The sequence below is a fragment of the Callionymus lyra genome, chromosome 10, assembly GCF_982586985.1.
Source record: "Callionymus lyra chromosome 10, fCalLyr1.hap1.1, whole genome shotgun sequence".
NCBI lineage: Eukaryota > Metazoa > Chordata > Actinopteri > Syngnathiformes > Callionymidae > Callionymus > Callionymus lyra.
In genome coordinates this window covers 27,672,605-27,687,800 of record NC_141827.1, presented here as the reverse complement: position 1 = coordinate 27,687,800, position 15,196 = coordinate 27,672,605, and the positions used below count along the sequence as shown (strand labels likewise).

The following is a 15,196-nucleotide window of genomic DNA, read 5'->3' as shown; positions in this document are numbered from 1 at the left end:
TGACATAGTTTATATATGAAACATTAATTTCCAAATTATCAGCGATACAATGTGTTGTATTGTGGGTAGTGGTGGTAATTCAGAACTAAATTTCCTTTACTGTACATCCCCAAAAACCCAAAACGGAATGAATTTAAATCTCTCGTTTATATTGTTTTGTAAAACTAAATCTAAATGTAATACATAAAAATAATAGCCAATCTAACAACAAGGCAACTCCAGGTGGGCAGTTTCATAAGACATGTAATTGTTTTTTTCTCTCCAAAAAAAGAACAAAAATGAATTAAAATAGGAATTTATTACTGTGGCTCTTTCCAAAGAATGTTCCATCACTGAAAACAATGGCTTTTGAGTTTCAACAAACATTTAAATCACTTTACATATATTTAGTGACAAATTCTATTATTTTAGACCAAAAATATTTTCCCCCTAATCGGGGATACGCTTTTATTAATAGTATATAAGTTTAACAATCCCGTTACACACAACAGTTCTTTATTTCACCCATGATTCATATATTTATATATTATTGTATATTATAGAAGTCGAAGAGATTTGAAATAATAATGTTTGTTATTATTGCAGATATACATAGTATATGTATTTTGTATTATAATTTCCAAAATATACAGAGAGGCAGATGGCTGGTACATTACACCACACAATGATTGCCACACAGTATGACATTTCCTTAACTCTACTCCCCAGTTCAAATAAAATAATGAAAAAAAGTTAATTTAAAATCCTACATTTGAATTGTGTTACTTAAATCTAAACATAATAATAGTAAAATAGACACTTTTCTACTGACAAGGCAACTGCTTGAGACCTTGGCTCGAGGAGGACATTGGGGAATTCTAAATTGTATAATTTGATTTAAAAAACTCAAAGTAATTTAAAACATGAATACGTTGTTGGGGGTTACTGTCAATTAATGAACTTAGTAAAAGCAAGTTGAATTTTATGTTTCAACCAATGGTATTCAAACCAATATAGTTCAGCATTTTTACTAAATATTTTAATCCTTTTAAATATTTAGTGACACATTTTATGGCGTTCGGACCCAAAAAGGCACTGTTTAATAGAACTACCTATTTATGTTTAAAGAACAACCATTTAACTTCAAGCAAATTTGCTGAATCCATGCACATCACAGACTGATCTTTTTTCCTCAATAAATGTTCTTAATTAGCTTCTTTGTATCTTAAACACGCCCCTACAGTGAGTCATACATCACCGGCATTAATAAGAGAGAGAAGTCTTTGTCAGAGTTCTAACGGATCCATCTTCCTGGCCGTGTTCAGAGGACAATGTTTATCCTGTGGAAATTTTCAACATAAAATATGCTAATGAAATTAAAAAGCCAAGTGTGAGGGTTGAAGCCGGCTGGCTCCGAATCTCTAATGACTCCCTGCCATCTCTCTGAGAAAAAAAAAAAAAAAAGCCTGATTAATTTAGGACCGTCAGCTGCAGTGGAGAGTGATTAATTCCTGCTGGATTCAAGCGTTTAAACCGACAAGATGGAGGGGAGAAAGGAAAACAGGGAGTCCAAAATATGAACACATGATTAATACATTTCAATCTTTTAATTAGGAGTCGCTAACAGAAGGAAGCCAAGCTACAATATGTTGCTGCTTTGGTGATGATCGGACCAATGCCAGCTTTATTGTAGGAACAAACTGAAGATGTGAATTTAAAAAGTGTCATGTTTCAGTAGAGAGAAAATGTCCGTTTGTGTCTGCACTGGGGTTGTTTGGGGTATATTTCCATTTCTGGTTTATTCCTGTATCCGGGTGGCATGTGTGTATCTGTCTGTGTCTGGGTGGCATATGTGTATCTCTCTGTGTCGGGATGGCATGTGTGTAAATCTCTGTGTTGGGATGGCATATGTGTATCTCTCTGTGTTGGGGTGGCATGTTTATATCTCTCTGTGTCGGGGTGGCATGTGTGTTGCTCTCTGTGTGAGGGTGGTGTATGGTGTAATGTTTTTCTGTGTTGTGGTGACTTGCATGAAAAGTATATTTGTGTTTTGGGGTATGTCAGTTACTGTTTTGGGTTGGTGTGTATTTTTATCCAGGTATTTGGGTTTTAATTTTTTCTGTCTTAGTCTTTGAAAGGTGTGTATTGTGTCCTAGTGTGTAGTGTGTTGTCCGTGTTGGGGTGGCATATGTGTGTTTCTATTTCTGTTTTGAGGTGATGTGTGACTGTTTTTTGTTGGGGTTCTGTTTTGTGGTGGCATGTGTGTGTATTTCTGTTTTGAGGTATTTGAGTTGATTTTGTGTGTCTTTGTTAAGTTTTTATTAAGTTGGGGTGGCATGTGGTTGTGTGATTCTGTCTTTGTATTGGGGTCTGTGTGTGGTTTTTGTGTTGCGGTGGCATGTGTGTATGTTTCTACTTCTGTTTTATGAATAAATACAGTGAAGAGTTACGAGGAAGTTTGTTTATCTTTGTATATTTCTCAACCAATCCTTCCTTCTCTGTTCCAGACGGACATGAAGATGACTTAAGGAGGACGAGACAACAGGCTCATTATTTTGCGGCTCCTCGCTGACACACAGTCCCTGAGAGAGTTCTTCTGCCCTGTGGGGATGGGAACGTGCTCGGATAAAGGATGGACTTACTGCGGCCTCGCTAAAGGTCACGGTCCTCTAAAGGTCTCGTCATGGCCCGGGGCTCTTCTGCTATTGACTCTGATCTTGTTCAACCAAAGGACCGTTGGGCAGATTCTCAACAGCTTCTCGTCAGAGCGTCGCGATTGGTCGCTGAACCACCTGACCGTGCACCAGTCCACCGGCGCCCTGTACGTCGGCGCCGTCAACCGGATCTACAAGCTGTCGGCCAACCTCACACTGCTCGTGTCGCATGACACCGGGCCGGAGTACGACAATAAAGCCTGCTACCCTCCGCTCATCGTGCAGCCGTGCTCCGAGCCGTTAGCGTCGACGGACAACGTGAACAAACTCTTGCTCATCGACTACTCTCACAACCGGCTGCTGGCGTGCGGCAGCCTCTACCAGGGCGTCTGCAAGCTGATGAGACTGGATGACTTGTTCATCCTGGTGGAGCCCACTCACAAGAAAGAGCACTACCTTTCCAGTGATAACCAGACGGGGACCATGTTTGGGGTGGTGGTCCCCTCGCAGGGTCAGGATGCAACCCTGTACATTGGAACCGCGGTTGGAGGCAAACAGGACTATTTTCCGACCATCTCAAGTCGCAAACTTCCGCGTGATCCAGAATCGTCGGCCATGCTGGACTATGAGCTCCACACCGACTTTGTGTCCTCGCTCATCAAGATCCCCTCAGACACACTCGCTCTGGTTCCTCACTTTGACATCTACTACGTTTACGGATTTGCCAGCGGCAGTTTCGTCTACTTCATGACCGTGCAGCCCGAGACCCCCGAGAACGGGATGCCAGCCGGGAGCTCACCGGGCGACCTGTTCTACACCTCTCGCATCATTCGCCTGTGCAAAGGTGATAAAAAGTTTCACTCCTACGTGTCACTTCCTGTGGGGTGTGTTCATAAAGGCGAGGAGTACCGGCTGCTGCAGACCGCCTACCTGTCAAAAGCCGGCAGGGTTCTGGCCAACGCGCTCAACATTAGCGCGCAGGAGGACGTGCTCTTCGGCGTCTTCTCCAAAGGGCAGAAGCAGTACCACGACCCGCCGGACCACACTGCCGTCTGCGTCTTCACCATCCACGACATCAACATGCGTATCAAGGAGCGACTGCAGTCGTGCTACCAGGGGGAAGGAAACCTGGAGCTGCACTGGCTGCTGGGGAAGGACGTGCAGTGTACTAAGGCGGTAGGTTGATTTTCATACTTTCAAAAATGTATTCCTTTTCTGCCACTTATGAGAGTCTAAGGGGTTTGAGCCTGTCCCAGCTTCTCCGCCGAGATGCGCGGGACACCCTGGACAGGATGCCAATTCATCACATGGCACACAAAGATGTACAGCCATTCACATCTACGGACGATTTCCCAATCAAATTCTGTATGTTTTCCAAACCGGAGTACCGGAGTAAACATATGCAAACACAGGGGGAATATATAATATATATATAAATAAGTATAGATAATCAGGGTTTGTACTCTAAATCTAGGGTGGTTCGATGCGACCCTTCACGATGTAACGCCCCCCCGACAGAAAATCTCTGGTCCAGTAGAAACGTTTCCTCAATCATTTCACGTAAATAGTTTCAGATTTTTCGGGTTATTTTATTAATAAAATGTCTAAGAAAATGTCAACCCACCCCTTTTAAAAGTGTATTAAAACAGACTATCTACAGTTAGAAAAATGTATTTCTTTGAAAGTGTATATAGTGATAAGTTAGTAGCTGCTTCTTCAAACTCAAAAAAGCTCAAACGCTTTATTACTTCATCACTTCTTGATCCTTTACTTGCTGCCGGTGTCTTGGCCTTTCACCACTTCTATAGGAAAATGTCTCGGGTGATGGATTGCGATGACATTTCATATACACATTTACAGTCGCCCTCGGGAGGAAATGTAATCACTGTGATGATCCACTGACTTTTTCGTCTTGTGCCATCAGCGACAGCGTCTTCACATGCGGGTCATGGTTCTGAACAAAAGCTATACGTTAATGAACACTCGCTTGTCGAGGGGAAAAAGAAAAAGAGATTTCTAGTGAAGTCTAACAAACACACATCGGACAGACTTGATTAAACCACTGAGCTGATTATGAGTCCATTTAAGATATAAAGCGCTGACAGCCAAAATGAATAATCCTGCTATTCCGCATCAGCGTCCGCCCTTCTGGGCTTTTATTACATTACTTTCATTACGCCTTGTTTGTGTGATTGCACGTCGGAATCGATGGACTGATCCGTCATGTGTTTGATGAATCCCATTGTTTTCACGACGGGCTCCGACGAGAGCCGCTCGTTACCAAGAATTACGACTTTAACGAGACGCAGGCTCCGGACGTTTTACAAGAGAGACCCCCTTTCTTCAGATCAAGAACAGGTCTCTGATGGTTTAAATAGTGCTGACAGCGACAAGAGAGAGGGCTGGAGATGAGGAGGGAAGAGAGGGATGAGAGGAAGGCGGTCGGTGCCCAAAAAAAAAACCCTGAATGGAATCAAAGCTTCAGACAAAACTTCTCTGATTAGCATTGTGGAATTAATCCCCCGCCAGTCCTCTCGGGTCCAGGAAACCCGAACGCTGTTTCGGGCACAGCTCTCTTAGCTATTTAGACTGCAATCATGGCGGTGTGGGATGAAAGAGATTTTTTGGGTTTAGGGTCAGAAACAAATGAGGCAAAGTTACATTGAAATGTTTACAGAAAATGTGAGTTGATGGACTGTTAGCTTGGTAGCTTAGCATAGGGGGATTACGATGAGAGGGTTTGAAATCTGGTTAGTTCTGGCGGTAGGAACTGTTCTGCGGTTGATGTGACCTCTCTTAAGTTAAGGTCAAGTCTTACTAGCTTAAAATGTTTTGATCGTGATCATGAAACAAACCTGATCTTCCCATTTATTATGAAGACTTTATTGCAAATCTACTCAAGCACTTGAACTCATGGTCATTTCCACTGAGACCATTTTGGTTTTAGAAAATATGACATCATGCAGTTATGGTAGTCTCTGTTATTTTTAATGAATCATCATTTATTTCCATTGAAGGTTTTATTAAGTTGTTTATGTCTTTCACTTTTTAGGCAAAACAATAATAAAAAAAAAGAATTTGTAACATGATTAATCGTTCTTAGTAAACTTTTTTTTTTACAATATACATTTAAAATACCGACACCATTATAATCCAACATATTTAACAGACAAGGAGAAAAATTGGTAGCACTTTGTATAAAGTTAATTCATAAAACGTTTGAATACATTTATAAGGATTTTTAGAAGAAATTATGACAATTTATTATCATATATGTCACATTAATACAAGCTTTTCTAAGTATTGACTGATTTAGTAAAGTGGGAACAATATCTTGTAAATACATTGTAATTACAAACAAAACTTTATTGGTTGGTCTGAACATCTTTTCAGAAGTTAATGTTATGGTATTTGTTATTACATTGTAATAAGAAGACAGTGTTACTGCTTTACTTTAAGCTCTTAACCAGTAATAAAACAAACCATGTGATAAGTTGACATGCATGATTATTAACTGCCACAACTTTTACATTTCTATTTACAAATGCATTACATGTCTTATGGATGTGATTGTAATATATATATATATATATATATATATATTTTTTATTTTATTTTATTTTTTATGCAAGACATTTACATTTATTTCTAGGCCTATACTTTTTCTGTTGGTCCAAAAAATAAATTCCCTCAAATGAATATGTCAATATCCACTTTATATAAGTGCAAAGTTTGATATAATTATTTAAATGTAATATAATTTGTTTATATTTAATTGGTAAATGGTAACTATATCAATATATATACAGAATATATATATTTTAATAAAATTATTTTTAGCTGGAAAACACAGGTTTAAACTTAAAAACGTTTTAAATGATAATGATGATAAAATTTGATTAATTAATGAGCATAAACGTGAAAAAAAAAATCATATGACTTTATAAATGATAATGTTTGAAATAAAAAATCTCAAACATGTGAATGAATCAAAATAAACTGTACAGTTGAGCGTAGAAACACAACCATGTTGAACTTGTTTGCACCTGGTCTGGAAAAGCGCTCTATAAATATAAATTACTTACTTACAATGTGTTCATTGTTTTCTTGACTTAACACTAAAATGGTGACAAAACAACAAAGTGTGATGATCTTATTTACCTGAAACATGTCTTTTAATTCTCAAGAAACATTTTCACGGCTGGCTGATGATATTCATGTCACTGCTGCTAAACTCCATTGTTTGTGTAACAAACGTTTGGTGGAGAAGAAGAAAATATCTGCCCTAAAAAAAGAAAGAAAGAGAATCCCAAGCGGCAGACAATTAGGCGGAGCATGTTGGTAGATGTGTTTAGAACCCTTTGAATGCAATCACACCACGACATCTGCTGTGAACCTAATATGTCAGACGGTTGAACAAGAGACTTTTCTTCAGCTATTCTTACCTGAAATATTTATTTCAACCCCACAACAAGAGTGATTTTCTCTTTTTGTACCTCTGCCTTGAAATACTGATTGTGTTCTCGTTCTCCACTGAAGCCCGTTCCCATCGACGATCACTTCTGCGGCCTGGATATCAACCAGCCTCTCGGCGGCTCGCAGCTCGTGTCGGGTCACACGGTGTTCATGGAGAGCCGGGAGCGCCTCACCTCCATCACCTCCTACATCTACAACGGACACTGCGTGGTCTTTCTAGGAACCAGGAACGGACGCCTCAAGAAGGTACGATAACCAACATTACAGTTAACTTTCACTAGAAAATAAATGTGTCCGGTTTGAAGGATTGTGACCCCCGGGTAAAGACAGCAGAACAATTATATTTCTTAAAGGAAGTTCATGAGCAACATTTTAATTACTTTGATTGCCAGAGAAACATGAATAATAAATGCTACCTTCATGAAATAGTGCAGCAAGAAAACATCCCCGCAGGACAATTCTTGATTATACTGTGACTTATTAACTGTGCAAACATTCTCAGACTAAAAATCATAGAAGTATAGTGAGGATGGAGACAGTCGGGACACAGAGAACAGGTGAACTCTGTCAACTCTATATGTAGTCGAGAATTAACCTTAGTTTTTCAAGAAAATGAAGCTGAGTTAGTGCATTGAATTGCTATTTTCATTGCACGTTACCCATTTATAGAGGAGGGTTGGGCATTATATTATATCGATATTCCATCATCACTGTTTTAATTTTATTTTTATGTTCAAATACATTTATTTTTTTTTACCATAGATCGTCCTTGTTTATTTATATACACAGTTTTTTTTATTTACAACCAACATGCAAACATAACAGCGTTTGTTCATTTTTGTTATGCAATTAAACTTCTGCCAGTTAGATGGCAGCAGTCATTAACTTACGAGATCCCCGCGATGACTAGGTATAAGAGGATACAGCCAGCACCAGCTGCTTTTAAAGATGACATTGTTTATATTTAGTCTTTCAGTTCCAAAAATGTAACCAAAAGCGAGTGGAACAAACACAAGATGTCCTTAAAACTCAATGTTCCCTTAAATCGTTACAACTATACATACACTATAAGTGTATGGAAATATATATCGTATCAGATGTTTAAAACATGAAATTATCATATCTTTATCCAGTTCAACAATGATTTTTCCACTCTTGGGATATTTTTAGAAAAGTTTTGTGTCGCATTCAAAACATTTTATTTTCAAAATTTTAAAAAGGGTGAATTCTATATGATACAGTTGAATAATACAGTTCGTAAGGCCAGGGGCCAACGTTAAATCTGCAAAAGGGCCACAAGTAGCCCCTGTGCTGTACTTTAAGCACTACTGTTCCAGACCTTTTATAAATAAATAGTAAGGAAAACTTCTGTACCAACATGGAGGCAGTACTGGCCCATATGAGACGATAATATATATGAGGAAAACATCTGTTTTTACAAGGTTTTTTTTTTGAGTTTGGCTTCTCACCAGTTTTGTGAGAGGAAATCTACGCTATCACTACAGATCTAACCAATACATACAGGCATAGAATTCCATTGTTTTGCTGAGCCAAAATAAAAGTAAATTTTACTCATCTTAATAAATAGTGTCTCTTTAATGTAGGCATTAGTCCACTGTTTGGCAACATTAGCAAAGACATCTTCTTCCTATTGTTCCACATTTATAAAGACCAAAATGAATCAACCAATATGAGTCGGGAAAATGTCTGTAATCTCCTATCGTATCTCTGGATTATGATTTTTTGTCTTTTCTTTTCTTTCATTTCATGCCAGTGCTAAATGACGGAAAGAAGAGATTCACCACAAATGAATGTGTCGTATCACCATCACGGTACATTTATATAACAATCGTCTGTAATCCACTGACACCTATTAAAACCATAATCCCTTTTAATTAGCTGGACTTGCAATTTTTTTTGAACACCATTGTTCAGGAGACACTTTATTCCCATGAATAGGTGAGGATTAATTACACGCGATATATTTCTCTGCTTTAACCTTGACTCTCGGACGAGATAAAAACATGCAAATGTCTGTCCATAAGTACCAAAAACTCCAGCGAGCGTCAGTTTCTTCAAAACGGCTTCTGGATGTAAGTAACAGGAAATTATGCAGCAGAAGTGCCTCTTATTCAAGAATGTCTTAATGGACTTTTTCTTCTTTTTTTTCACGTCACAAAGTGCCTGGAAGCCACTTCAGTGACTTTGAACAGCCTCTCCACAGACTTGAAACAGCTGCATTTTAACATGCCGGGGAACATAATGAGACTTTTAATGTTGGATTATTTCGAATCTTTATCTCATGCGCCTATTTGAGTCGCCAAAATGTCCTCGACAAGGCAGAGAAATGGGTATTTTTGATGGTGGATGAAATAACTGTCTGTTCAGTTGTGATTCGAGCGGGCAGTACAGAGAATCACATCTGGGAGTAAAACCTTTGTATGAAAACAAATACAAGTCCATTCAACATTTTCTTAAATAACTCATTTGTCTTTAGCATTAGCATCAATAGCAATTAAACCAAATTAGTTTTTTTATTCGCTAGTTTAATATACTTTGCATTAAACCAATTCCAGGTCAATAAAACCGACACAAAGTCTCAAATGTACTTATATGTTTTAACAAAACCTAACTTGATCAATATTTTCTACCTAAAAGAAAACATGTATCATTCTGACCTGTTAGCTAGTACTTCTGTGCGTCTTTGGTGCTAGCTTTTATTTTCTTTCTAAAGGAAGCAAATCAGGTTCCCAAATGTCTCAATAATACATTTATTGTACTTAATGAATATAATAGAATAGAATAGAATAAAAACAAGAACTATGGGGAAAAAACTTCTAACAAAAAATGCGAAACTAGCTTAGCGTAAAATAACTGTATATTTGCATATGAATCGAAAATTAAAAAATGAAAGAAAGTAAAAACTGGAAAAAGGATTTTTACTAAGATCCAATGAGTACTATTGGAAAACAATAAGTTATTTTTATGGATTTTTCTTTGACCTGTATGTTATCTAACAGCTGCCATACTATACCAAGATGAACAAAAAAAAACAAAAAAACATTTTAGCATCTTTAAGATAGCTGTGTTCGCAAAGTGTTTTTGTTTATTCAATATTGTTTTAAAGTTGCTGAATAAGAAAATGAAAATTCAAAGTCAGGGCACTAAAATATTTGAGTTTCCCAAAAAATAACACAGCATTTTCCAATGTATAGATAAAGATATAGATAGAGTTGGATGAGTGAAAGAGAGAGAGAAGTATTGTCACATGTTGCGTGCTATGAGGAGTGTTGCAAATATCACTGGTTTTGTTTAAAAAAAAAGTGAAAAAAATGGATTAAAGCCAGTATGTATCTTTACATTGTTAACTGTGTGTACGCACGCACACGCTACTACACTTCTTCAGAAACCATACATAAAACAGGCTGCTATTTTGTGCTTGTGCGGAGAACAAAGAGATCCTAAGGAAGTCAATTTGCCTTCTATTAAGTCCACAGCAACAGTAATAGTGTTGAACATCAGGGGCCTGCAGTCATGAGGCGACCTCCAAGACGTTCGTGAAGCTTATTCGCCGGATCGACCGTCATGTTTCAGATGCAGAAATGACGGATCATGAAAATATTTGCAGTGAATTTGGTTGTTGATCCAACAGAGCTGACTGGCTCTCACTGCAGGCGCATACGTAGCCGACATATAGGAGGGCAGCTGACTGAGGAGATGTGTGAGAAGACTGTTGTGACATCAGCCCGGGGGCTTCAGTCTTATGAGGAGCAATCTGTCTGACACACGAGTGCACGCACAATAACAACAATAACGCACACGCAGGGACACACTCAGGGCTCAGATAGCATCAGCTCTTTCATTTGGCGAGCCGTCGAGGACAAAGACGGGCAGACAATATCGGGAGAGGACGAAAAAGAAGCAGCAAATAAAGTGGTGAATAGCGCCGACCTCGGCATAACCTCCAACCGGACGGATCAGTTGATGAATTTCTGAAGAAAACCGGTGAAACATTTGAATGACGGCCGAAAGGAGGCTTAAACTCGTAACGCTTTCTAATCCTTAAACTAGAATTAACATGATTTTTCTTTGAATTACTAATCAAAAGAGTCGTCTGAGCTGCTAATGTTCTAACCGTACAGTAGAGAACACAAGTGGAGTACGACACTGAAAGCATGGCGACTCGTCAATACTTCCAATTTAACTCACACTGGCAAAGTGGATCCACACCAGCTTGAGCACGTAGTCTTCCCTCCGTCCCTCCTCGGCTCCTTAGTCTCAAATCAAGCAGATCTAACCTCAATAGATGCGGGATTACGTCATCAAGCGAGAGAGATTTGTCACCACACGTGATCGAAAAATCTACACAATCAAAAGATATAACGAAGGATACTTTCTGTCCTTCTGTATCATCAACTCAAATTATTTATTAGACTGTTTGAATGTCCTCTAACGCCCTCCACATTGACAACGTCCCCATGAAATAGAATTGTTACTACACAAGAACGACAACAGATGTTGACCTTAATCAAAACATTTTTTCGTAAATCACAATAAAATAAAAACATGCTCTTGCCCTCAATGAAGGAACATGTCAGAAATAAGGCTTAATATTTGGAGTAAAGTTTTTCAAACCAGTATGTGAAAACAGTTTCACTAGCAAATTTGCATTTGTTAAACAATCTGTAAGTAACAAAGATAAAATGTATTTGTTGTTTTGGATAGTATTAAACCCCCACATACTGGCTCGGCATGTGTACTGCATCTAACTGTCTTGTGTCATCAACAGAGTCAAGGTTTATTTGCACATTTTGTTTTTAACTGGTTTTTAAGTATTATTTCAAAATGATGCCACGCAGCTCTGGAGGTGTGATATTGGGGGGAGAGTCTGATTAAAGGGGGTTGGACTTGGAAGGGTAGGAAACTACTGTAACATATTCAATAAAAAGATATAAACATTTATAAAGGGCACTTGAGTCAGGTTCAAGGGTGCTACAGGGGTCCTACAGAGCTCTTCTTGGACTCAAAACGACCACCATGAAATGCTCTGTCGATGGACTTTGCGTCACTTTTCGGAATCTAATGTGATCAACCGAAAAAAGACGCTAGCACCCAGCATGTTAAATGACATTTTCTATTCTATCTTAAAAAAAATCTACATCGGCTACTTCAGCTAGTATTTATATAAATCAAACAACTGGTTTTCTTACGCTTTTAAGTGCAAAGCTTGAATGATAATACTTGATTCAAACGTGCTACTACTGGAAACAATTAAGCAACAGGTACATATCAGCAATAAACTGTGAGTGAAAACATTTTCTTCAACAAAATATGAACCAGAATTCAGTCACGGATGGAAAGGTCACATATTCCAGGATAGAAATTCTCATGAGCAGAAATTGTGTTGATGCTTTTCAAAAAAGTGACCAGCAAACCGAGGAATGGAAGGAAAATCCATAATTTCTGCTTTAAGTGCTAAATGTCTAGAGGCCAAAGTTTCTCATTACACTGACAAAATGTACCGCCACGACTCAGACTCTCAGGAGCCCCCTAAAGAGCACGAGGTCGCCGCTCCAATCCTATTCCATCACCCGGCAAATGGACAGCCCTGCTAGAAACGGTCCATGACAATAAATGCCATCAGCGGATCATCGTGGCAGCGGGGCCGTTACAAAGGTCACAGCCGCAACGGAGAGGGTGTATCCAGGGTGAAAGGTCACGCCGTCTGAAAAGTCCTGGTTACATGCAGCATATGGACGTGTCCGTCATCGTCGTCCTCTGATTAGGTTACTCTTGTTTCAAATAAAACAGGACATTTCTATCGTCACCTGCAAAGGTCGATCTGTGTAACTAGAGCCTGTTCCCCGGGAACACAAAAGAGGGTTTTTTTCACACTCGCTAATGAGGTGAATCCAGGTAGAAGTCGTTATCTTTGACGCTGATTGAACATGTTTGCACTTTAAGGTGGAAGTCGGTGATGCATGCAGAACTCAAGGCAGTTGTTAGAGAATAACTGAGATGGAGGACGAGCAGTGGAAGACCATCAGAAACAGCTCATCGGCTTCACCAACACACTCCACCGCTCGCTTGCTAGAACACTCAAAAGCTTGAGTAGAAAGACGTCTTCTCATAACTAAAAGAAAAAATAAGAAAACTCCTTTCAAAGCCAGTGCCTTCACAACGACAGAACACTGCATGACACCCATGTCATAGAAATGTTTTAACAAGAGATACGGGAACAACAAAATCGAAAAATCAACAACAAAAATAATAAAACACAAGAGCCAAAGAAAAAAACTCATAAACATAAAAGCAGTAAACAATGGGAACAGAACTTATACGGTATATTACAAATCATTCATCACATTATGAATACATAAACTTAACCTTAACAGAACACAAGACAGAAGTTTAAAATTATATTTCATGTTTTAATGCAGTTTTGTTAATGGTTTCATTAAAAAACTATTAAATAAAAATAGTTTAGATTAAAATAATTCTATAATCTTAAATGTGTAATAAAAACATTTTTATGTTGTTTATGTGTTTATTTTTTGGATTGAAATGAAACCTCCTGCCACTAAAAATAAATTGAAATCCTGTGAGATCCTGGTGATGACTGAGGATGAGAGGATACTGTCTCAATAGCTTTTAAAGCTGATGTTTCAACATATTTTGGTTTCAAAACAAACAACAATAGTTATGCCTTCTTCAAGAGTGTTCTGTAGATAGTGTAACACTACAAATGTATCCTTCTTCCTACTGTATATTTACAGAATATATTTAGTATCGTTGTGATACGTATCGCCACATTCCTGCCAATACACACTCCTACTAATCAGCTGTTTCATTTCCGGACGACTCAGTAAGTCTTCAATATGATATCTTCCTAATGATGATACAACAAGCAGAAGATGAACTCACAATCTTCAATCGGAGGTGTCGAAACAAATGCTCTCTCACCGAAACCGTGTCTAATTTTTGCCCGACAGCTTTTGTACTAAATTAACGGTATTGCTGCTCTAGTTTCATCAACTTCTTCATGACAATCTAACCATTAGCTGAGAGATTTTTTTTCCCATTTGCTGTAGACGATGGATTACCGACCTCCTGCTTCAACGCAGGCTTTGAAAAAAAAAAAAAAACCCAGAAAACAAATAGACTGCCGACTGAAGCCTTCGTCGTTCGTACCCCCTGGCAGCGTCAACACATAGCAGGTGTTGAGTGGAATTGATTTTCAGAGGAAATGTTTCTGTTGAGCACAGTAACATAATCTTCAGGGGCTCTGTGTGACGCTGAGCAGCGGGGAGGCGGATGCTGCTCAGATATATATACCGTGAGACGAATAATGAGTCAAGATGGTTTTCGCTCCGGACACGTCGCAGGGTGGCGGATGATGTCATGGGTGCCGGCAGGTGAACAAAGGGGATTTCTTATAGAAGGGACTGAAACGACAAGAAGACTTTAGAAGGTATAAAAGTGGTGGAGAGTCCAGTTCAGATGGTGGTGATGATAATAAAGCGAGGGCAGTTTGAAGACTATATCGATGAAATGCTAACCTTTCATAGCAGGAACCCCCGGTGGCGTCAAGTTAAATCTCAACCCTACCAGGAAATGAATGGAACCAAACCTGACGTGCTGAAGGATAATTCAAATAAAAGGTGTTATTTATTTATCTCATAATCCATCTCCGTTCCTTGAGAGCTTTTTGAAGCAATATTTACAAAGAAATTTCTTTCTACCAAATGGTGGCGCGGATATTGATCCGTTAATTTGTCAACAAAAAACAAACGTTAAAATATGTCAATAAAACTTTCAGAATTGGTTGGAAACAGGCAAATTAAGATGTGGTTAGATATTGATGCTTTTATTTCATGGATTGTTCTGGTGCAAATGGCTTAAAATAGGGTAAAAACATACAAACTAACAAACACTTTTTTACTCTAGTTCTATAAAGGTTTAATTTGATTTTTTTGAAGCATCATTTATAATTGTATTTCTTCCTCCAAATGGTGTCTGGTGGAAACAAAACAAAAAATACAATAAATCCACTATAATTATGACTCAAGTGACAAAATATGTAGAGA

At 38.5% G+C, this 15,196-nt stretch overlaps 1 protein-coding gene across 1 annotated transcript in view; it reads left to right on the top strand.

The window, feature by feature from the left end:
• Nucleotides 1-15,196, top strand: part of LOC148071292 (plexin-A2-like) — a 134,034-nt gene that overhangs the window by 28,225 nt on the left and 90,613 nt on the right. Inside the window, exons 2-3 of the mRNA XM_087800334.1 lie at nucleotides 2,487-3,809; nucleotides 7,173-7,355. Of these exons, the coding sequence (XP_087656460.1) occupies nucleotides 2,589-3,809; nucleotides 7,173-7,355 (1,404 nt within the window). The 5' untranslated portion in view covers nucleotides 2,487-2,588. The remainder of the gene's footprint in view (nucleotides 1-2,486; nucleotides 3,810-7,172; nucleotides 7,356-15,196) is intronic.